The sequence below is a fragment of the Ciconia boyciana genome, chromosome 3 (assembly GCF_034638445.1).
Source record: "Ciconia boyciana chromosome 3, ASM3463844v1, whole genome shotgun sequence".
Taxonomy (NCBI): Eukaryota; Metazoa; Chordata; class Aves; order Ciconiiformes; family Ciconiidae; genus Ciconia; species Ciconia boyciana.
The window spans coordinates 18,810,605-18,835,015 of record NC_132936.1 but is presented as its reverse complement, the minus strand read 5'-3'; the positions used below and the strand labels follow the sequence as shown (position 1 = coordinate 18,835,015).

Sequence of the window (24,411 nt, the reverse complement as noted above, 5' to 3'; positions counted from 1 at the left end):
AGTTGCTGAAATGTGTTGTGATTCAGGATTACATGTATATGTGTGTACATATATAACTTTTATATATATATAAACATGCACACAGAAGTGTCAAATAGTGTGTTGCAAGTACAGTGATGCCACTGCTCTTACTCAAGACAGGCTAAGCTCCTCTTGGCTTCACATTAGATTGTTCAGTCCCCTTCAGGACTTTATGCAGTGCTGATCATTCTGGTACCAGAGGATTTGTTGCTTACCTTTCTCAAATTTAAAAATAAAATCAGCCAAGTAGACAGTCCAGACAAGCAAATATCTAGAAGAAATATGAATCCTGAGAGAGAACTTGTCTTTGATGGAAAAAATTATTTTGATTACTCATCTGCAGTCTACCTTGTTACCAACGGAAGGAAAGAGTGCTATTCAGATATGTGAGAGAGAGACGTCCTACAATCAAAAAGGAAATAACAAAACTAATGTTAAGACCTACCTTCCGCTGCTTGTTTGTGATTTCTTGTTGGCCAGCTGTGGGCATGTAGATCAGCTTTGTGGTGTTTGAAACTAATACTGCTATGCCAATTTTATATCTGTTTAGTAGATACTTGTACTGTGATTCTTACTCAAAGGCTCTACCTTAAGCCCTTGAGACAGCTGGTTAATATTCCCTGGACCTTTAGGTATCCCTCTGAGTTTGGTAGAACTGTGATTTAAGTCTATATCTAAGTGCATTCTATTTCAAGTAGCATGACAGTGGGATAGTGATAGACTCTCCTTCTGTCACTAGTCCTTTTTAACCAGGATTACTGCATTTGCCTGATCATGACTGGTCATACATGTCTACTTAATTCTAGTCATTCCCCTAACTGAGCTCCTTCATAGGCTGAAGATCTGAAAGGAAGGGAAGACCCTGTGATCAGCAAGGCAAATATCATTAGCCTGCCTGTGACTGGCAGCAGGCATCTTTTTTTGTTTTTGTTTTTTTTCTCTTGCTGTCATGCTTGACTGGAAGCACATACATCTTTGCTGGCCTCTGAGTTGAAAGACAGGAAAAAGCACAATTTATTTAGTGTTCTCCCTCACTCCAAATGAGGCAGCATCAGCTTCTGCTTCCCCTGGGGCAAGGCAGATACCAAGAGCCACGTGGATGGGAGCAGGTGGGCTTGGCTGCCTTCCTTATCCACCATGGCTTGTCCCTGCTTGCCAAGGGAAACCTTCCTTAGCACGCAGCACTGGGCTGAGGCCAGGCCGTCCCCCACTTCTATCAAGAGGAGAAGCCCTGCTTGCTTTGAAACAGGAGGGAGGGGTAAACCTAATGGCTTGTGAGGTTTTATAGAGCTCTGGGTACTTCTTAGCAGCTGTAAAGTTCTCCTGTTTCCCACCAGCTGCTGGCAAAGCTTAGAGCTTGCTGCTTGTGCTCACTTCCCCCAAACCTTAGCAGAGAACTGATACTAATCTTGACACGTGATGTGTCAGCGGAGCCTTCGTGGTTAGAGGTCACTGTGTTTGCGTAGCAGTTCACATGGCTGTCTGGGTTCTGACTTGACTTGTAGGTGCTGTGATGACAAAACTTCCTGCTTAAATAATAAACTCGCCTATTTACAGAGTTGGGAACTGCAGCACCCTGAGTAAAAACTAAACTTGATCCAGAGCCTTCAGCTCTCCCTTCTCCTGTGTGATGTTACTAAATGAGATTAACATTATCTGTCTTCATGTGGGTGTTGGGAAAACTAGTTCATTTTTGTTTGCATAATTTTTTGCATGTGAAAGTGCAAGGTCTTTTGCTTGCTGCAGGTGTATTGTCCTCCCACTCAGAAATATTCATTCTTTTCTGAAATAGAATAAACTTTCTCAAACACTATATAAGGGAAAACTGAAATTTTTTGTTGTTGTTTTTGCCACCTGAATGCTTGAGTTTCATCCTGCATATGTTAGCGTTTGAAAACAAATTTCTTTTTGTAAAGTTTACTCTGTTTGTACCAATTGCAACCCCGAATAAGTGAGAACAAGCAGCTTATGCAAGATAATGGAGGGGTAAAAATCCAACATGAAAAAATGTTTATTTGTACATCCACTTGCAATATCTATTCTAAGGTGAAGATATGCACGAACCGCAAGATATTATCCTTGTGTCATTTGGCCATTTTCTGCTGACTATCTACTGATGCGAAAAATTTATCTGAAGAAAAATTGTTCATCTTCTATATATTTTACAGTACACGCTCATATATAAATCTGTATATACACTCCCTCAAAAAAAAAACAACCCACCATTTCAAAGCATAGGCAGCTGTAAGTCTTCATTGCCTTCCCTTTCTCTATTAAGACATTCAACTGGAAACAGGCACTTGTTTTTCAGGTTCATTTAGTTCCTGTTCCTTGGTCCTGCTTGTGATTTCCATAGCCATTGATTGCTGTGTCTCAAAGGATATTTGCCATAGTCTAATATTTCTTAAGCTGAAGTCATCAGCAGGGCTCCTCTTTCAGGGATAGCTCTTGCTGAAAATACCTGCATCCTTGATGATACATACATTTCTTCTTGCCTCGCCTTCATCATTTGTTGACTGATGGTCTGATGCTGACACTTCCCTGTGCTCAAACTGGCACGGTTACTCCAATGCAGAGGGTTTGGAGGCTGCACTCAAGCAGAGGGGTGCTGCACCTCATCCCTAATGTGAGTATCTTGTCTATGAGTTGTTTGCATCAGTTAAGAAGTGTGTACCAGGGACTGCTGTGACATTTGGGTGTACTGTCAGAAAGCATTTGGGCAGACCTAGAGCCAAAGCAGCAAAATCTGCACTGCTGTCTGCAGCCTAAATCAACGGCCATCTTTGCACTAAGCACAGTGGCATTTGCAACGGGTGAGTCCCTGCTCCTGGCAGGCTGCTGGCCGTTTTCCATCCTGAGATTCTACCAGCTGTTGGGAGCACAAGGACTTTTGGACAAGACCAATTTTTACAGCTCAGGAAAGGATGCTCATATGGTTTGTCCTGAGACATGGAAGCACATGGGTTGCGTTTATCTTCCCCAGCCAAGACACCATTTGGCCATCGTCCACAGGCAAGATGGTGGGACTGGATTTAGGCTGACGATATAGGCTCTAGCAGGGCTGCAGAACAGCTGATACAGTCTTTAAAAACTGAAAGCATGGGGGGCGAAAAAGGCATTTCCCTTGGCAATTTTGAACAAAAAGGTATCTTTGTAAAGAGGGCAAGTGTTGGGCAGGTAGAGGCAGGAAGCCTGTCAAACAGAGCTTTTTCAAATTACTTGCCACTTTGGGGAAAATGTTTATCACCTGTGATGTTATCTGTCTCTGGTCCTGCCTGAGGTCCATTTCTTGGTCTTGTTCACAGCATAGGAGGCCAAATTTGGGCACTAGGTATTTCCCTGTTGCAGAGCTCTGGAGAGCCTTGCAGGTGCTTGTCTGAGAGGCAAGGTTTTGTATGTTTGTGTAGCATGATTTTTGTCTCTGCAACAAAACAAAGGATATAAAGAGCAAACATGTAAGACTATTCTCTGTTACTGCTTTCACAGTTCTAGATTTGAAGTACTGCATGTCAAGATAAGTGACTGTTTCCTTCTGTGATTTATTCTTAAGGATGATGAATCAGCTGCAGGGTTAATAAAAATTGGAATTTTGGTAGTGAAGATTTCTTTGAAAGTAGATTATTATCTCTGAGAAGATCTCTGTAGAAGTGGAAATGATCTGTTAAAGCTCAAAGCAGTATCGCAAACATTAAACATCTGTCTAATGTACATCTGTCTCTCAGATCTAGGTGGTTTATGAGGTTGAATATAGCTTGCGTTCTTGGATTTGTTCAGTATAGCTGACAGTATATCTAATAAAGAAAAAAAAATCACACCCCCATGGTCATGTGTATGCCTCACAGATCTCTCTGATTAAATGTGCATAGATATTTTCCAGTAAGTCACTTGTCAACCAAGTAGGATTAGGGTGATACTAAAAAGCCAGATTGTAGATCTGCCATAGAGAATTGTGCACACTGGAGCAGCAATCCAAGAGTATTTCAAAGTTGAGCCTGTGATTAAATAAGAATAGATTTGAGCAGGATTATAACTACTCCTTTACACAAAAAGGCTGTGTAGTAAGTTTGAAAGAAGTTTAAAAGCTCTCCAAGGAACCTACAATTTTTTTTCTTTCCTCTCGCATGTTTTCTTGCATGCTGTAAGTGTACCACAGAAATCTGGCAGAAAGTAGTTTTCTTTTTCTATGAAACACCAAGATTAAAAGTCCATTTGTCTTATTACCAGATGAGAATTCCTGTTGCTTTTAGAAGTATTCACCAAAATATTAAAAAAAGGTAGCATATGACAGTTATATATGGCTACAGGAATCCCTACTCTACAGGAATAGGGAATACTCAGGCTCAAACCTTACTCTGTCATTCTTCCCTCTTCAGAGAATACCCCAGCTGTAGGCTGCTTATTTAGGGGAGTTTTTCCTCTTGGGATTGTTCAGCTTTGTCTAAATTGAAAGTCTTTGTAGAAAGTGACGTTTTCTTCAGGGAAAAGCTCTCTAGTCCAGAGTGAATTGCTGGACAACAGGGAGGGGAGCTATTATTCCAAGAGTATTAGCCTTCAGCTGAGATGTGGACATCCAAATTAATCTCTCTGATTTATTTGTAGTGAGAGACATTCACTCACTCTCATGCGCACTCTCTCCCCCGCCCCGGTGAGTCTTGCACACTGCATCGCTATTTGCTATTCTAATCCAAAGCTAAAAATGAGCATTACATCACATTACCCAAAAGACTTACCGACAGTGTGTCTACCAGTATAAATACCTATTCACCAGACTGACTGCAGAATTAGTTTAGTGGAATTAGCACAGAGCAGTGGAATAACCTTGGTATTACGCTGTCTTCTGGCAAGAAAAGATATTACTTTTTCAGTATTAATTTTTAAGTAATGTAAAGAAAAATACCCCGTATGCAGAACATAAGAATATTACAAAATACTATCAAAAATAGTTGTTGCAGTAATTTTGTTCATCTGTGTAGCCTCATGACATCAATTTTGAGCTTCGGCTTAGTATCCTTTTAGCACAAAAACTACCCATAGACCAAACTGTGGATTTGTAGCTACAAAACACTGCTAAATTAAGTGCTTCTCACTCAATATCCTTTCATATTCTTCATGTTCTTTCCGAGCATGTAAGGCCAAAAGGGATCGTTACATTCATCCAGTGTGATGTCATTTGTAACGTGAACCATAAAATACCAACCAGCATTTCCTGACTCTTCATGTGGTTGAATGCAGGTTTATATAAATATATGTGTGTATATATGTATGTATATTTTTAGAAGTTCATCTAATCCTGGTTTGCAGATGATATAGAATTTGCAAGACTTCAGCAATTTAGTCTACATGTTAATAATCATCTTACTTGGACACATTTTCTTGTTCAGTTTGAGTTTTTTTCCCAGTATTATTTTCCGTTTCCCCTCCTTGCATTGAAACTTAAGCCCACTAATTTTAGAGTCAGATTTTTTGGTTAAAAAAAATAAAAAACCTCCCTTGTTGAAAAAGCATGTCAGCCCTTCCTTGTGTTCCTGAAGCACGGTGCAAAACCCTTAGTGATTGCCCAAGGTGAGGGGTTATTTACCTGGTTAGTATTTGTGCACAATAGCAACTGGCTTTGTCTACCTTTAATATTCACCTTTAACAAATGCATTGTAAGAAATGCATTCCTTTTCTTTTTTAGAACTTGGTAAATGGTAGATTTCTTTCCTTTTATTTCTTATTTTTTCCCTTTCAATTTTATCAGTAGGTGTTTGGTTTTTTTAAAATGTTTTACCAATACCAGCATGTGATGATTTTGCATGTAGTGCATATTTTGTTTTGAGATGGCTGTGGCCTACTGCCAGCACTAAAATACATTTAAAGCTTTAAGAAATAAATCAAATGATATGGTGATGATATACTTGGCTCTGCAATCCTGTCATGCTTTTTTGGCCTTTCCAAATCCATTGACTTATTTATAAAATTTCACATATGACTTGGCACTTGCATCTGCAGCATTAGTGTAGTCAGAAGTCTGCGTTTTGGCAAAATCCACCTAGCAGCTGTTAAGAAAATAATACAGGATAATCTTTTTGCCTGCCTGACTCTCAAACAAAAGGTGACATCTTGAAAAGCCATTTGTTGTCTCCTGTGATAGCAACAATAACATGTTCTTAAAAGTAAATTTGTTATAACTTTTTGAAAAGGTATGCTCTTCTGTTTTAAAAAATGAAGATGTTCACCAAAAATATCTTGAAGTGTTTTTCATTACATGCATTTTGTATTGTAAAATTACCTTAGGCACCAAGTGAACACATTTTTTCTGTTGAAGTAGATGAGAGATGAATGTTGCCCCATATGCAAACAATGAAAGTCAGATTCCTTCTTATTAATTATTATGGTTTTTATTTGGTTTTGGGTGTTGGGAGAAATAAGTCAAAGCACCATCATCAGAAATAGGCATAATTGTTGCTCAAATTCTCCTAAAAGAAAATTAAAAGCCAGACATTTTAATTCTTTATACTGAGATTTTGCTGTGGCCTGTGCAGGTTTGTTAGAGTTAAATGCAGCAGAGTGAAATTATGTGTAATGGTTTGGAAATTAGGCAAAAAAAATAAGCATTTTGATTCTCATAGGGTATTTTGATCTTTATAACGTTAGACAAAATGACGTGCAGCTCTAAAGCAACAGCATATCAGTAGTCACTGAATATAATTTTCTGTGTGGTGCAATGCTTGATGTACAGAGGTTAGAAGTACAACTCATCTTGCAGAGCTTTAAATATTAGGCTATGCTTGGCAGCTTCAGAAAGGAAGTCGTTCCTTCATTAGCCATCTATTGCTGAGGAAAAAAAGAAAGTGTTCCTAATTTCTATAGGAAGCTGATAGTAAAACCACTGCTGAGTTGGGCTCTCACTTGATCCTTGTGAGAGAATGGATCTGGGCCAAAACTCCTGAAAGTGGATGTGCTCCTGACCTTTGTCATAAGAACAGCAAACAACAGTAGGATTCTTGGATTATCAGGTGAAAGAAAAAGTTATCCAGGCACCAGAAAGGACAATAGTGATGTGCAGAAAGAGGACAGAGCAGGGATGCACAAGCAGTGTGCATACATAGGGAAAAATACAGGTGTAATGCTCAGGGAAGCTAACTGGTCTCTTCTGACTGATCTTGTGCTGTTTAGCGGCAATTGGGGCATGCGATGCATCTTGACCTGCAGTTCATATAACCTTATATAAAGCTTTAAATGTAGTTTATATAGTCTATATATAGTTTATATATAACACATATGTTGTGCAGTGCTTTGCTTTCCTTTGTTTACAGGAAATTACGGAAGTTATATGGCAGGTTTTTTGGGGTTCCCTGTCTAACATTCATATGTGATAGTATATTACAATCTCCTTTTAATTTAAAAATATAGGAAGTTGTAAAATGAATGTTAAAGTATAGATCTGTATAGTTATGGAACCCAAACAACCTTAGTAGTGTCCTAGAGTGCCATCATGTAATAATTGTTATTTTCCTCCCGAGTCGTTTGGTGTGCTGGGAGTATGCATGCTGGACAGAAACCCAAGCTACTACAATTACCTGTTCACTTGTTGCAACTGCAATGTAAAACAGAGTAACTTGCCTAACGATTGTTATAAACTGACATGTTTTAGTTCTGGATTGGGAAAGGAGTAGGAGCACACATATGGTTTGTTACTATAGCTGGACTAATGACTAAAAACTTACACACGTGGTCCTCTCTTCTTGCTGGCTAGGCAGGTCTTCATTATTCCAGGTGAAGATTGTCAGAGTACAGAAATGAAGTACAAAACTGAATGCAAAGTAAACGTTTCCTCTTATGACCTACTTAATTCAGTAAAGATGTATTTTTTTGTGAAACGCCAAGTCTTACCCTGGATTCATCATGTCAGACTATATACATAAGCAGAAATGTATAGCATGACCACCATCATTTTTTGGTAGGTTTAGAGTATCTCCAAGTGTGACTGACTTAAATAATATTTTAATAACTGAAGTACAATGAGGTTTTTTTAAAGAAAGAAACAAGTGGAATTTGGCAAAAGTATTGCTTCAAATAAAAGTAACTTTCCATTGACACACGTCCATTAAAGGAAGAATAAAGATGCTCCTCAGCATATTGGTTTTATAAGGGTCAACGTACAACAAGAAGGATATCTTGTGACCTTATTCCAACCTCAGCCCTTAGGTACCTAATTTCAGCTCCTATTTTCTCTGAGAAAAATTATGTAATACAGTTCACTTTGAAAGTTGTTTGGGGTGAATTACACTCCCACATTTTTCATTCATCCTATACAGTACTTTATTGTCTTAATGGAAAGGCTATGAAGACATTTTCTTCCAGCATGGGATCAAATACAAGCTGCATAGAAAATGAGCAACAATTTATTTGTCATCTTTTTGTAGTTGTTTTGCAATGAATTTTTCATAGTATATAACTGAGTACCTGATGCTACTGTGTTGTTTTGCTTGCATGCTGGTGCATTTCTAGTACTGTAGCCAGTTTAAAATTTTCTAACACAAGTGACACATCTTGTGTCCACTCTCAAGAGCAGCCACAGCTACCCTGTGCTTCAAATTCTCTTGCAACCACTTTGGGTTACTCCTGCACCCAAGAAATCTCTGGAGTGAGGAAGTCTTGACAGAGTGTTTTATCCTCTGCCTAATTTACAGCAATATTTCATGGCCTGGAGACAGCATCTGTGTTCCCAGAAGGTGTAGCATAAGAAGTGCACTTTGGCTGGGCTGGTTTTGAGGAGGTAGGAGCCAGTGCCACATCAGGGGAAGGGGAAGGCCTTGGACAGTGCTCGTGGCAGGGATGAACTGTGTCATTCTTTGGAAGATCTGAGGAAAGGGAAACAAATCGAATGGGCTTTGGCAATGGTCCCAAACAGGCTGAGGAAGAGAATTAACCGCATTAATGATTAATGATGGCAAAGCTCATTCAGCTTGAAAAGTACTTTCTATAAGTGCTAAGTGCTGGCATTAAAAATGTATGCATTTTCATTTTAATCCACACTTGGCGTCTGCAAATGGAGGGGAAAGGGAACAGCCAACAGTGTCATTATGGCAGCACTAATACCTCCCTACAGCTGAAATCACAGTTTGCCAAGGCACGCAACCTAGGACCTGGTTCTCGCAGAGCTCAGCCTGCTGTGATTGCTGCTAGTGGTTCTCTTGAACTGCTCCACCACCCACCCTGCAGAGCTCTAAGCAAGGCTTGGAAACCTTCTGCAAGCCAAGCCGTCTACTAAGTGAACAGTTGTCTTCATTAAATCCCTACTGATAAAGAGGAAGACACAGACCATAATCTATCACACATGGATTTTTGAGACATGTAAAACTTTTAGAGGTATCAATTAGCCAGTCTCTGTTTTTCTTTTCCAAAAAATAGACCTGTTGTCTCTGTTGAGTAGGAGACACAGGGAAGGGGAATCTGACAGAAATTATTTCTTGTGCTATCAAGGTGGTGGCATGTTGCTGCCAGAAAAGCTGTGTACCAGAGCAGCAGAAATTATGTGGGCAGGAAGTGAAGTTTTTGCTGCAATCAAGCTGCGAGAGGTAAAATCTAAAATAAAATGTTAATATAGGTGATAGGGTCTCTGAAAGGAGCAGAACAGACATATTGAGAGGCAGAACAGAAAGAGAAGATGGTGAATGAGTAGGCTCGAAGTCTGGACCTTAGCAGCTACAAGCCACGTGCAAAGGGTTAGGCTGGAAATGTGCTTGTTGATGGGCCTGTTTGATGGCATGGTTGGAAGGAAGAAGTGGCTTTGTGCTCTGACCTGCGGTTAGGCACGCTGGACTCGGCAAGGTCGATGCAACCCTTTGCCTTCCCAGGCTGATGGCGAGTTGGCAGCTGCATACCTTTTGCAGGTTCTGTCTGGAAATAGTACTTGAAGTCCCTGTTTTACCAGCTTGCTGCAGAGTGTGTAATCCTTCTCCCCTCCCACCCAGCTGTATGCTGGGCTTGGTTTATATCTTCATTTCACTCTGCTTTTGGCCTAGCCTCACTCTTTATTCACGTATCTGGTAACAGAGAGTTAGGCACCTACTTTCTGTAATTGTCTCCAGTTTGCCACTGCCGGCTGAGCTCACAAGCAGGGTGAGAACACCACAGGGAGACCCATCCGCTGGAAAGCAGACCCTTGTTTGCTCTTTCTGTGTACTGTCAGGCTGGTAGAAGTTGCGCGGTATCTGCAGAGAGAAGGATATTTCTCTCTCTCCATCGTTCCCCTTGGCTCCCCAGCAGACACCTATGCAGTAGCTCTCATCTTGATGTGGGAAGTATGGAGGTGTGGGGTGGTGTTTGCCCTTCAAGAATAACAAGGTTTGGTCTTAATTTGCCCTTAGTCTAAAATAGCCACCTTTCTTTTCTGTTTTGTTGATGGTCGTGCTGTGCACTACTGTGTTAGATGCTACGTTTTCAGTTATGACTTGGGTAAAATGCTGTGGTTGCTAGGAGAGAAAAGTATTAGTATTACCAATATTTATTATTCAGTCCCCATGGAAACTGTAGTTCTTCTGGGAGTCCTAATTCTCACATTTTTCCTTCCTATGGAAAAGCTATATCTTTAACCATGAAGTTCAGATGGTTATTTTCTAGAAATAGAAGGCAAGATACACCACTCCCTTTTGCTCTCTGGTATGCCTGACAGATGTCTGTCTATGGGTAGTTACCGCTTACTAAGCTGTGTTGTGGTTTCCAGTCACATTAAGATTTTTGGAGTGTGGTTAATCTAATTTTGTCTTGGTGATGTTTTATTATTTTTTCCCCTCCTAGCTCCCTATTTGATTTGTCCTTGTCCCCATTATTGTTATTTTTTAATTTGCTGCATATTTTAAATTGAGGAAGAGTCGTTTGATGGGAAATCAACTTGCTGTTTTCTATTTAAAGGTATAACCGTGGCAAAAGCTGTGAACATGGCCCGTGGTTGCAAAAGGGACACAGTACTATCTGTTTTTTCAAAGAAGTTTGAGTTCTTCAGATTTTCAGAGGAAAGCTGTTAAACTAGCGAGTGGTTTATTCTTGGTGGGATAGTTAACTCAGTCTTTGGCTCTCTTACAGTGCCTAAAACAGTACGTGGAACTTTTGATCAAAGAAGGTCTAGAAACAGCAATCAGCTGCCCTGATGCTGCCTGCCCAAAGCGAGGTCATCTGCAAGAAAATGAGGTACGCTTTTACTGCAAATAGTTTTTTTTTCTTTTCTTTCTATCATGTTTAAAAGTGTCTTGCTCTGTATGTTACAGCTGTCATTGTTGCCAACATATGTTTTTAATAATTCTCTAAAGGTCAAATATTTTGTCTCCATTTGTTGAAAATGCCTTAGATTATTGCTGTTCCTAATTGGGAATTTGTCTTTTCTTTTTCCTTCCTTCAACAGATTGAGTGCATGGTTGCGTCAGAAATCATGCAAAGGTATAAGAAGCTACAGTTTGAAAGAGGTAACACATGTAACACTACCCATTGCAAGGCTGTAGGAACGGTATCACTCCAGAGCGATCCCATAAGTCAGAATCTGGCTCTGCACATGTTCATGCAGTAGCATTGTGCATTAATTGTTTGGGCATCACAAAAAAAGAAAAAAAAAAAGGAAAACATTGTTTCTCTTCTTGCCTGCATCAAACCCAGAAGTGCAACATTCTGAGAATAAACTAAGGAAAGAAAATTGCTATGTATTATATTGCTCTATAACTAAGGGAGGGAATGACTTCTATTTTGAGCTTTGCTGTTTGAGTTGACTGCCAGTGCTCTAGGGGCTGAGGGGGTAGACTGACCCCATTTATGGAGCCACCGTTATCTCCTGTGACAGCATCTGGTTGCAGAACGACTAGGCAGTTCTGTGTGTAATGAACCTTGTTAATTTTTATGAAGATATAAGCTGATTGGGTGCCTATGGGGATGTGGAACTGTGTGGCCATAGAGAACTTACGGTAAGGTTTTGCTGAGGGCAGGACCCAGCCTGCTGAAGTCATTGGTAGGTTTTTATTGACTTCAGTGGGCTCTGAAACATGAAATTACTTTGCAGTAAGCAGCCTCCAAGAAAGGGATGAAACTGTGTCACAGTCTTATGCTATTGTTAATCATGTGGTTACATTAGGGCAGAGGCCAACTTGAAATAGAGTCCTACTGGGCAAGGCACTGTAAAAACACTTTCTGATGGGTTATACCTGCATAGTATATGCTCTATTTAACTTCAGCTACAACTGAAGAAAAATAGAACATCTCATTCTCAGTACAAGTTTAGTTCAGTGAATGAAAGTGGGCAATTAATTCAAACTCGGGAAACTCACTTTAGTTTGGTGCCTGTTTGCAAAGCAGACCAGATTTATGTCTAAGTGGGTAGCATAAATTAAAAGGCTTCTTTTGAAAATGTGTGTCTTCAAATGCCCTGTCAGTCAACCTCAGCTGGAATACATTGTTATGGAAGGCCGGTCTTGTAACCGCCTTTGAATTTTGTTCTTTTATGCCCCTTTACAGAAGTGCTTTTGGATCCGTGTCGGACTTGGTGTCCATCCTCTACTTGCCAGGCAGTTTGCCAGCTGCAGGAACCAAGCCCACAGGACCCTCAGCTGGTCCAGTGCAAAGCCTGTGACATTGAGTTCTGCTCTGCTTGCAAATCTAATTGGCATCCAGGTCAAGGCTGTCAAGAGAACATGCCAATCTCTTTTCTTCCAGGAGAAACAAGGTAAAGTATTGCAAAAGATCTAGTATTTAGAAACAAAACACTCAATCTTTGAACAAACCGGAGTATGAATAGCAAAAAGGTGTTCTCCTGATATTTTCTTTTAAAGCTGTTTCCTTCACTTAGTCACTCCTGTTCCTTTAATGCTGTATTCCAAAACTGGATAGCTCTTGACAGCCTCACTCCTTGCCACCATTCCCAGCAAAGCACAAAGGAGCTGCTTGAGCTTCTATCAGCCGTCCTTTTGCCCCAGTGGGAATAATATGATATCCAGGCAGCTCATGAGCTTCCTTTCAGAGATCATCTCATTGCTTCTGCTATTCTGGACAGCGTGAGGGTTGGTAACATGCCAGGCAGTGATTTTTAAGATACCCTGTCAATCATCCCAACTGCTGCACATTTGGCCAATGTTCTTAAGTTCTGCTTCAAGCTGTTTCCACTGGCGTACTGCAGCCAGTGAATAAGAAAGGCCACTGTGCATGTGTCCTACTTAATGTTCGGGCTTTTTCAAAGATTGCATAGCAGTTCAAGGTATCATTAAAACTCTGGCCAGTCTTGGACTTAGCTATTCATAACTTGTCTTCTTTCAAGCTTTGCTGTAACAGGTGACTAGCTAGGATGCTGTCATGAGTTCCTGGTCAAATATAGTAACTTTTGCACATGCTTTTTGTGTGTGCTTGACCAGAACTGAAGCTGACTAAACTTCATGGCAAGACAAAAAATTTTATTTATTTTCCTTAGTGTTTTGGTTGCTTTTAGTTTTTATTTCATGCTTCATTTTTTACTCCATTCAGGTTTGCTTTTTCATTATTTTGGAGCATAATGTGCCAGTAGCAGTTTGTGCTACCATGCATTTGGAGTTTCATATACAGTTTATGAATTCAAAGCATTTTTCTGTAATATAATTGCCCCTAGTGTGACTAACAAGTGTATGTCCTTTTATCCTGCTGTTGGGCAAATCAATCAATCAGTCAAGGGTCAGTCCTGTTTTCTGGCAAACCGTTGATTGCCCATCAGTCGTTCTTGTATCTCCCACAGGCAGTGGCTGCAGGAAGTGTCATTTGTTAAGGTACGTTTTAGTTGTTGGTGTGCATAAAGCCTGCATATGGTAGAAAGCTACTCGAGGGAAATAAATGCTCTTCTAGTGTTTCCACATTCCTCTGTTGTGCCAACTATTTGAGGGGACATCCTATGGTTTTGCATAGTGATGCAAAACAAGAAGAGGTGGTGCTGACCCTACCTAACTCATGAACCATGACTCGTTAGGACAGTGTTAGAGACAAAGAGATCAACTCTGAAAGAACGGCATGGCCCAAAAGCCTCATGGTTCCTGATTTGGAAGGAAATTCCTAGGGAGGATCCTCAAGGAGGGCAGAGACAAGCCGTGGTGCCGCAATCCGGAGGAATGTGGTCTGGGCTTGTGCCATCAAGGGATTGCTTCGTCTTCTTTTCAGAGAAAGAAGAAAGGAGGAAAAAGGAAGATGATCTAGACATACAAAGCATTTAGGTGTGAAACTAGCTGCTGCTCATCTGATATATTCCAGGAGAAAACTGTATAATATCTATTAGTATCACTAGATAACAAAAACAGTTGGTAAAATATGTGGTAGAGAAAATGTCCTGACTGTTACGTAGGCACTGTAGTTAGTAAACACTTTTTTATAGAGGTATGTTTGAAAAATAGAATATAGCCAAAATATCTGAATAACAAAACTCAGTTAAACAGAGTTTTGTTTTTAAATCTGTTTTTAAATCAGATCTCTACCAATTTATCACTTTTTTTAAAATGAAAAAGTAAGCTTATCTTCTTAGCACATTTCTTAGAAGTTCTTCTCTTCTTCATGGCCACACATCTTATTAAGTCCTCACTCTGTCCCACAGTTCAGTTTTTAAAATGGAAGATGATGATGCTCCAATCAAACGCTGTCCAAAGTGTAAAGTTTACATTGAACGAGATGAAGGCTGCGCCCAAATGATGTGTAAGAACTGCAAACATGCCTTTTGCTGGTACTGTCTGGAATCTCTTGATGTGAGTACATGCCATGCACTCTGATTCTCAGAAGCTTAGAATTTCATTGCTGTGCCATCCAGCTGTCTCATTAATCAATTAAATAGTAGCTCAGTAGCTTCTGCCCAACTTGGTGGACTGCGACCCACCAAAGCTGAGGCTGGTAATTTGATAGCATTTGTATGTTCTGTTTTACTTGTCTGACATTTGTGATCTTTGCATTTTGCCTATGTGAGTCAGGAAATAATAATTATAAAGTATAATTTTATGAAAATGTTGTTTGCAGTCTTTACATGGTAACTAACATGGGTTTGGGGGGTTTTTTTTTTGCCTTTTTTAAAAATAATACTTCATTTAGTACTGACTTTTCAATGTTCCCCTTCTTGAAGGAGTTACAGGATGAGTATAGCAATGTTCTCAGTCTGTGGAAGTTTATCAGACAAATTTTAGATTTGGTGCGTCACCATGCAGGAGTCTAGCAGTCAGATTTGTTTACCATTCTTTGTATTCTGTGGGACAAGAAATAGATCTGACGTATGAAAAAGAATACGATGTTCTCCTAACACCAGGAATTTGTCAGTCTATAAGCTGCTGCTCTCATATGTTTATGTTTTTTTAAAATCAGCCTGTTGTCATGCCCAAGGATCACAGTATATACAATATACGACATCTGTTTCCATGTCATCTCTTTTATTTAATAGCATCGTTAACAACAGCAAAGGAAATGTTTTAGGTTCCCGAAAGCTACTCTGACTATTCAGATCCTGTGGTTTTCCCGTTTGAATGCTTTACTAACAGTCCTTAAGTCACAGGCTTCTCACGTGCTCAGTAAAAAAGCAGTATTCCCTTATACTAGGCCTGCTCTCTTGGCTGGTTTGCCAAAGGATGGTAGGACAGATAGAGACATCATCTCTCAAAAATCTGTATTGTCCTTTTATTCTTCAGCTAGTAAAAGGAACCAAGTTTGGGAAGTCTGCGGTACAAGTATTCATTTTCCTTTGCTCTTTCTGTATGTGTGTGAAATATATGCAATGGGCAGCTTATCTTCTTGGATCCTCTTAGCATACTAATCCATACTAGCATTTAAATATGGAGGTTGAGAGCCTTTGGGAGAAGAATTCATTAGAGATATATAACACTTGCTAAACAAACCTGTTTGTGAAGACACTTAACTGTAAACAAAGCACTTCAGAAAGGTTCGACATGGCCATATCCACCTCACTAAGCGTTTACATTCCTGTACAACTCCTGATTATAAGTTCTCAGGAAATAGCATTTTATAACTTGAAGAACAGTTTGCACTGCTGTTTATTACCTACCTTTTCATTTAATATTTTGTAGGATGATTTTCTCCTTATACATTACGACAAAGGACCTTGTCGAAATAAGCTGGGACACTCCAGGGCATCTGTTATCTGGCACAGAACACAGGTAAAGCTCAGATCTTTAAAAGCTCTGTACAGGTCTACTACTGTCATAGTGCCTTCCTTTGCCTTACTCATTTTAACACCTTAGGGTAAAATTCTGTGCCAAATGGTAACTAATTTTCATAGAAGATTTAAAGAGGGCAGTAGCTCGGAGAGGAACAGGTAGCTCTTCCAGAGAGGATACTCCTTGGCAGAAAGTCACTCAGAACTAGGAAGGGTGCGTTTGCAGAGCCAGTTAAGTGCTCAGTAAACGTGGAGGACAAACTAGGTTGCCACCATCCATACTATTACCAGGGAAGCTCATCCTGTAAGGGATCTTTAGCACCAGATCCAGAACTGGAAAGGAATTAGCCTGAGTATGCTCAGTATCTTGGTATGGACTCCAGTTGACTCATTCATGTAGGTTGGACAGAATGTAACCCAGTGAGCTTATCAGTACTTCCAAATACAGATTCAAATTGACAATTACGAAGAGTGTGGGGATGACTCTTGTAGTCTAGATCCAGTCTTGCTGGATCCAGCATGAATGCTGGTAATGGAAGAGCTCTCTGCACTGCTTCAGTGCATACAAAATAAATGCCAATGTGTGACTTAGTCCAATCTACTGCCTTTGCAGTCATTTCAGAGATACAGGGACATCTGGGTATCTGAGTCCTCTCTGCCTAAATTAACTGTGTGCCAGTAAATATCTACCTTAGCTTAAGATGAAGTGCTTTTTGTGAAGTACAGATTTCTTTCCATTTGAGCATAAACCCCAAGTCTAGAGAATAAACCCCAAGTCTGGACAAACAGCTAAACTGAAATAAGGATCACACCCCTCTCCCTCCACATACACCCCTGCACGCCTGAGCTATGGACTGGGTTTTGCTTGGCTTAGCCAATGGTATCTTAGGAAGTGTGTGAGTACATAAGCTTTCTTGATATACCTGTAATATGAGGTGAGTAATCTGATATTTGGAATCTGTTCTTAGCCACAGCAGTTAGTGCAAATATGTTTGATAGACAGTATGTTTGATGTTCTGGTCATTGTTGAGAATGAAAGTGATAATTCTGCACGAGTCAGGATATAGTTCTGCTAAACCCACTAAAGCCAAATCAACATTGCAATTGTTTCCTTATGTTAAGTTCCTTTCAGTATTTATCCAGGGCAAATTGAGGTGAGCCTTTGGTTTGTTGTTTGTGGATTTAAAAAAAATACTTGTTTTGGCCAGAGGGAATGGCTTGATGCTGAGTAGGGCAGCAACTTCTTCAGAAGCAACAGAACCAAGTAGAAAATGAGTAAGTAATGCTCAGCAGGCAGTTTTGTTTAAAAAGCAAACAAACAAACATGTTCGTCCCCCCCAAAATAAACAACAGAAAAACCCAAACAAAAGTAAACTTAATGAATTATTTGATGGCATATTGAGTCTGAAAGGAAGGTGTAAATAGATATCTCATAAAAATTACCAGCAGTCAATCCCTTCCACTGAATTGCTAACTTCCAGCTTGCCTCTGTCTGACCAGTGCACTCTTAGTCTGGGCTGCAGAGAGCTAGGCAAGGTCCTGCTCTCTCCAAAGACCAGTACGGCAATAGTTGCAGCTTGCAGTTTCTAAAGGAGATGAGAATTTAGCTTTGGTTTATGTCTGTAACAAATAAATGCAAAGATTAGTAAATGGAAGTTGCATGAGATTGTCAGCACCCCCAAAAAAAGAATGAGTAATGAAATGTGTACACCTCTGAAGCTGAAAAAGAAATTGCTCTTGGCAAAAAATTAAATTGATAGGGCAAGGAAGTTTGAGCTCCTTATCCCTGGACAGCCAAAATCCAAGTCTGAAAGAATTTGGCGTAGTAGGAGGCAGTCCGAGGGTGGTGACTGCTGTCCCACAGCGCCATCTCCCGCAACCAGCCTTTCCTCTCAGCCCCTCCTCTGAAAATCCCTGGGTAGTGGAATTGCAAGAAATACATAGTAATCAGAACGAGAAATTGTCCGTGGCCAACAAAAGTACTAGTAAATCATCCCATCTATACCATGGCTAATTAAATATTTGCCAGCTAATTGAAGCAGCTTATCTAGCCCTGGCTAGAAGAATTCTTAATGACTACTGCAGTCTAATTTCTTTTTGCTTTCTGTTGTGAGGTTTTGCTAGCAGCTTAGCATTCCACTCCTGCCTTCATTATTCAAAATTATTCACAGGCACTCTCATGTGCGTAAATCTAAATTATTTTCTCAAATAAATTGCGGGCATAGTGTTGCAGCATTACTCTTAGTTGCCTATGGCAAATGGAAAACTTCCTCAGGCAATGAACCTCAACTTGAATGTTTTTTTAATAATTTTTCCAAATTTAAACTCTGTAGAAACTAATAGAGTTTGGCACACTGACAGGATGGGTAGGTCTGTGGTCCTCTGCCCATGCTGGGAAGAGGGTGATCAATAAATGTCAGTGAAAAAAGTACTTTAGATAGAGTGAGGTCATGTCCCCTGAAGGAGCAGGATGAGCTCAGGTCTGACTGCAAAAGCCATTTGGCATATGCAAAGTCCTCCTATAGTCTATAGTGCTTGTAATCTGTGGCTGAGATTCCCAAGCTTGTGTTCCTGCTGGTGGGAACTTCTCCCCAAAAAACACCAGATTCTCCCTGAAAAACACCAGAACTTTGACTGATTCTTTTTGGAGCTTTCTCCAGCAAAAAGGAGAGCACCTGAAAGTGGGAGTCTCTAACTCTTTTGTAGTCTTGATCCTGATATTTAATATGTAGGTTTGATCAAGAAAAAAGTATCTAGTCAGTTGCTTCACTAGTTCTTTGAGATATAGCAAAACTCAAAAAGGCAAATAACCATCTGCATCACTTTGTGTGATGGAACTGAGTTGTGTGGCACGGTTCTGATGGGAGCAATGAAACATGAACATTTGCTCTCTGATTTCACTCATGTTTACTGATCGCATGAGCTGACTGTAGCGTACGTTTGGGGGGGAAGTCCTGTCTCTGGTAAGGTCAATGACAGCATTTGCTGAGATCCTTTTGAAGGACACTGATGATGCACTGGTGTCAGCAGAATCTAGACAATTGTTATCCCTAATGCAATGCTATTCCTTTCTCTTGCAGGTGGTAGGAATTTTTGCAGGATTTGGTCTTCTACTTTTGGTGGCCTCCCCTTTCCTTCTACTTGCAACACCATTTGTTCTGTGCTGCAAGTGCAAATGTAATAAAGGAGATGATGACCCTCTACCTACCTAGACTGAGAGAAGATTGGACTCATCACAACATGTGTTTTGATTTTATGGTTGCTGTTGATGTTTCCCTCTTGCACTTACATTGCTGTAGCCTTATTTGCCCCATTCTGCTTTTCATTGAGACACAGTCTTGGTTCCAGGAACTGTTGTTACTACTGCTGCATAGATCGATTGATAATAGACAAGGAGGGTAATGGAAAGCAAGTTTGGTGCTAAAGGGAGACCATGGACCCAGGTAGCTATCTGAAATGAAGAGGTGATACTGCTAAAAATAATGCAAAAAGTTTCTGATGCCCTGCTGGTGGACTAGGAACTGTGCTGAATGACATCAGCAAAACAAGCTAAAAATGCATACAAATCTAAACTTTCTGCATATCCGTTCGCTTCAAAATTTGGTGGTTTATTCCTGTATATATTTAAGTTGCCTATCATTTAAATCAGATAGTCAACTTACTGTGACTTTGCCATGTTTATTACACATCTGTTTTTGTTAAAGCCATCGCAATGTCCTTTTTAGTACCTATTTTTCCAAGTATAACAAAATCAATAAGGTGCATATAGGCCATCCTATGCCTTTCTTGAAATTTGGGGAGAGTTAGAAGGACAAAGTTGGTCCTGTTGCCTTCCAGGAATTTTTTGAAGTCTTATAAGAAATTTGTTTGATTGAAAGCTACATTTTAAAAATGAATTGTTGAAGCTGTAAGGTTGAGTAGTGACACAAACCTGCTATCTAATCAAGGTTCTTTTAAAAATGCATTGATGGTATTGATTACCACTGGACCACTAGTGTTTTTCTGAATTATTATTTTTTGCTGTTGTTTAGGGTTCTGCTATACTTACAGGGCTATGTAACTTCTAATCCAGGTATCTTAATCTTTTTATATAGATATATAAATATATAATCCTATTTAAACCAAATATGTAAATAGCTGTGCTATTGAAATATTTTGGAAGTTCAAGATAGCTTGCTTCTGTCTTTAGGGCAATTATTAAAAAATACAGGACTAACTTTACTATTTAGCAGACTCTTGGGTTGTCAATGAATCTTTCCTTTTAAGTATAAAACTACATTAGGGTTATCCCTGTAGTTAATAATAAAAATGCCTGGGATACTTTTGGAAGTTGTACTTTACATTTAAACTATTTAGCCCATTTTCAGAGTTAATATCGTATGATGTATGGTGTATGCTGTTAATAACAATGCTGTGACGAAACAAGTTTTCATTTGAAAAATAATCACTTGACCTGATTTGATAGTTTTGCGGAATTCACAGTGCTGTGTTTCCAGGGTCGTAAAGCGTGCTAGTCATCATACTATTAATCATTGTAGTTTCTCTTTAGAAATACTTTGCTCTGATTTTAAAGCCTACAAGAATTTGACTAATAACTTCTTGCCATGAAATATGAAGCATCTGAAACAACGTGTATGTCTGTGTGTAGTTCTGAAGGAAAACATTCTTTTGAATGGCTTGTGGACTGAAGTTTGACTGCGGTTTTTTCATCATCATTTGTTTCTGTGCATTATCAATGTACTGAGATGGATGAGTATGTCGAAGCCAGGATAACTTTGCACTGAAAATGTATTAAGACCTTTAAATGCAACTGCTTCTGGCTGCTGTCAGCAGGCCGGGAATATGTTTTCATAGCTCAAGTATAAGGAAATGACTCCTTTCTTTATTATCTTTCTTTTATACTGTCTATCAGTTAAATAAAAAGACTGTAGGGTACAATTTTGAAAAGGGCCACTGTCTTTTTATAAAACTATTCTTGAATTTCTTCTCCTCCCCCTTCTTCCAAGTTTAATAGTATCCAAATTCAAACTGTATCTAACCACAGATTTTAGCTCCAGGAGCTGGAGGTTATCTGCTATTCACTTATTTGGCTTGATTTTAATGAGTTCAGCCATTATAACATGAAGAAAAAGGATAGCTGGTTTCCAGCAAGTCTGAACTCCTTGTGATATCTTCAGATTGTTTATGGCAATGCACAGTTCAGATCTTTACTCTTAATATCTGTTTTTGTTATCGCAGTATTTCTAGTATTTTAGCTATCTTTGTTAATTAAAAATTGCTTAGCTGTTCAAAAATATCTGTGGGGAAGTCTGGATAGTGCAATCGGTCACTGTTTGCCAGCCCCCAAGGGGTGTGTGAAGCACCACTGAGTTCAGCGGGCAGTGAAGGGGTTATCTCACGCCGGCTCTGGCAGCAGCTCAGTCCATCTCCCCAGAGGTACCCTAAGCCAAGCACCTGGCTTGTCCCGAGCCATAGCTTCAGTGTGCAGAAGTAATGGAAACCCTTCTGCGAAGGACAGCTTCCTGCAGGTAAGCTTAAACTATGACCTTTCATCCTTGGCCCTGTAATTCTGTTTAACTGGAGGAAAAAAAACCTGGACAAAAGGACATAAAGATTTCATGGCTTGTTAATTTTCTAATTGGGAGCACTAAGGGATTATGCTGTATGTGGCAGTGGCTCTAGTGACCAATTCTACTACTGGGGTGATAGGGAACAGCAGAGGTGCAGCGGCTGTTAACAGTACCAGAGTGTCCTGGTATAAAGTTTATTTTCTCTGTGCCTTTCTTAGAGTTGGCCTTTATGTGGCAATATAGCGAAACTTGAGATTTCCACGGTACTGTGTGGCCAGGTAATAATAAATGTCAAAATTAATGCATTTCCAGATTTAAAAAAACAAGGAAAGAAAAAGAAGTCCTTTACAAATACAGACATTTTAAAATGATAGTTTATAATTAATGCTCACAGGTAACATTATATATAATCAGAAAACTGTGTACTTCTGTCAGTATATCTGTGTCTCCGATCTCAACATACTTGAATTGCTAATGGAGATTTTTATGACATATCTCTTGTTTCACATCCTGGCTGTTGGGATAGACTATATGCCTACATATATTTACCAAATACCTAATCCTTTCAGGTTTGCTAAATGTCATTCCATCTGTATTCTTCTCGGGGATTTGGGATTTTGGTGGTTTTTTGTTTCGTGGGGGTTTTTTTGTTTGGGTTTTTTCATTTTTTTTTTTTTTAATGCTGTTTTGTTTCCAAAGTAGCAACTTCTGGCAGTGATGTATTGAGTTTGGGGCATTTTTATGTTACAGCTTATGTTGATAGTGTGACAATTAATACCCTGAAGTTGAATTGTAAATACATTATTTTAAACTCTGACATTTAAACCCCCTGCCATGGAAAAGCGAATGTTTGTCTCTGCTGCTTTTCAGATGAAATTCTGTTAGAACAGCTTTGGCTTTTTAGGTTTTCACCAGAAAAATGCCACTGCATGGTTTCTGTTGCGTTTTTATGGTTTATTATTATATGGATGCTATTATTTAGGTTTTTTACATTGTCTTAAATGCTGTTTTTAATGGAGTTTGTAACAGTACATCATTTGCATGTTCTGTTGGGGAAAAGGTGTCCTGTCTAGTGAGCATGGGACTGACTGTGGAGTCCAGACTCCAGAGGCTTTGCATCTCCCTAGGCTTGCCATTCATTAGTTGGGCTGAAGTCAGTCCTGAGAGAGATCAGTAGCACTGACTTCAATGGCAGTAGCATTGAGTTTTCCCCACCTGACATTGGACAAATCACTTATCTCCTCTTATCTCAATTACCCATCTTTTAAATGGATGGACCAATGTTCACCTACCTCACAGGAGGGCTGTGAGGGCAAATTCATTGGTTTTAAAGCTCTTCAAGATTCTGTGATGAAAGATTACGTATAAATGCTTACTGTAGTTTTATGTTAATATTTCAATTTCATTCATGTTGGCATTCATCCCGAAACCTCTTACTACTGACTTTAGCATGCCAAGAACTTGGGATGCTCTCCTCACATACCAAGCAGCATGATCTTTCCTCAAATACTCCGGCTTATGAATTAGGCAAAATCACAAGTAAGAGCTGACTGGATCAGCTCTCAGCTTACAGTTGATCTCCTGGCATGCAGGAAACACAATCAAAATTAGTGAAAAGCTCTCATTTATGGAGCTGACAGGATAAAATATTCATAGATCAGAAAAAGATGAAGTGCTCTTGATTTAAAGTTGTTATGGGCAGGAAAATAAAAATGAAGTTTTGTGCATTTCATCTATAGGCCTTTTACTGTATAGGAGTAAATATATTTAATACAGGCCGTTCTCATCCTAGTGAGTTGCAGCATGCATAAAGCTTTGTGCAGGTTTGCTTTTTTTAAAACCAAAGGTTGTACATTTCACATACATAATCTAAAATCCTGAGGAAAACAGATAGAATACGGTTTTTGATGACAGTGATATTAAAGACATCAAAAAGCCTGCATCAGTGCTTAATTGCTAATGCACTTATTCTAAGTAAGGCATGCTGTTTGTGTTTAGAGCCCTGTGGTCTTCATTATTGCTTTGATTTGTGTATCTCTCTTACAAGAATTCCAGGAACATTAGGTCCAGGTACGTGGTACATAACTGAACCTTTCTTGATCATTTTATCATGGATGTATTTTGAACTTGTATAGGAATAAGCATGAAGGAGTCATGCATATGTATAAATAATGTATTTGACTAGTGTAAAAATAGTTCTGTTGATGTATTTGAAATGTAAGTACATTTTGTGCCACTAACACTGTGATGTATAAAAGAGCTGTTGAATGCCTTTTAATGTTGTGTTTTGTACTTTGAATCATATTGAAGAGTTTAATTTGTAATTTCAATAGATATTTTAAATGAATGCGTCTCCTGTGATTCTTCATAGTGACTTTTCAGTGCTATATGTTCACTAAAGAAAAGTGGTTTTCTTATGGTAGGACTCCCTATGCTATCTGCCTCTCCATCCTCCAGAGCAAGCACAGCCCTGTGGCCTGGAGACCTGCTGCCTCCCTTCTGAGCATAACTGCTGTTTCTGACTCATCGTCTCGCAGTTTAGCCGAAAGAGTGAATCTGTCTATCTCTAGAGCTAATTTGACCCACAGCTGGGTCTTTGGACCAGCTCCTGTTGCAGTCATCGGTGTACGCTCCAGCTGGGTGAACGTGCTGCTCCAAGGATCCCTCTGAGATGCGTGTATATTCTTGCACCAC

The 24,411-nt window shown here is 39.5% G+C and overlaps 1 protein-coding gene across 5 annotated transcripts in view; it reads left to right on the top strand.

Moving 5' to 3' along the window:
• RNF144A (ring finger protein 144A) overlaps nt 1–24,053 on the top strand; it is a 67,832-nt gene extending 43,779 nt beyond the window's left edge. For 4 of the 5 annotated variants that reach the window (XM_072855092.1, XM_072855091.1, XM_072855093.1 and 1 more), the window contains 6 exons: nt 11,092–11,196; nt 11,408–11,468; nt 12,505–12,712; nt 14,591–14,738; nt 16,059–16,148; nt 19,228–24,052. In XM_072855092.1, the coding sequence (XP_072711193.1) occupies nt 11,092–11,196; nt 11,408–11,468; nt 12,505–12,712; nt 14,591–14,738; nt 16,059–16,148; nt 19,228–19,359 (744 nt within the window). In that variant the 3' untranslated portion in view covers nt 19,360–24,052. Of the gene's footprint in view, nt 1–11,091; nt 11,197–11,407; nt 11,469–12,504; nt 12,713–14,590; nt 14,739–16,058; nt 16,149–19,227 lie in introns of all 5 variants that reach the window. The other variant, XM_072855096.1, reaches the window with a different exon arrangement.
• Nucleotides 24,054–24,411: the final 358 nt, after the last annotated feature.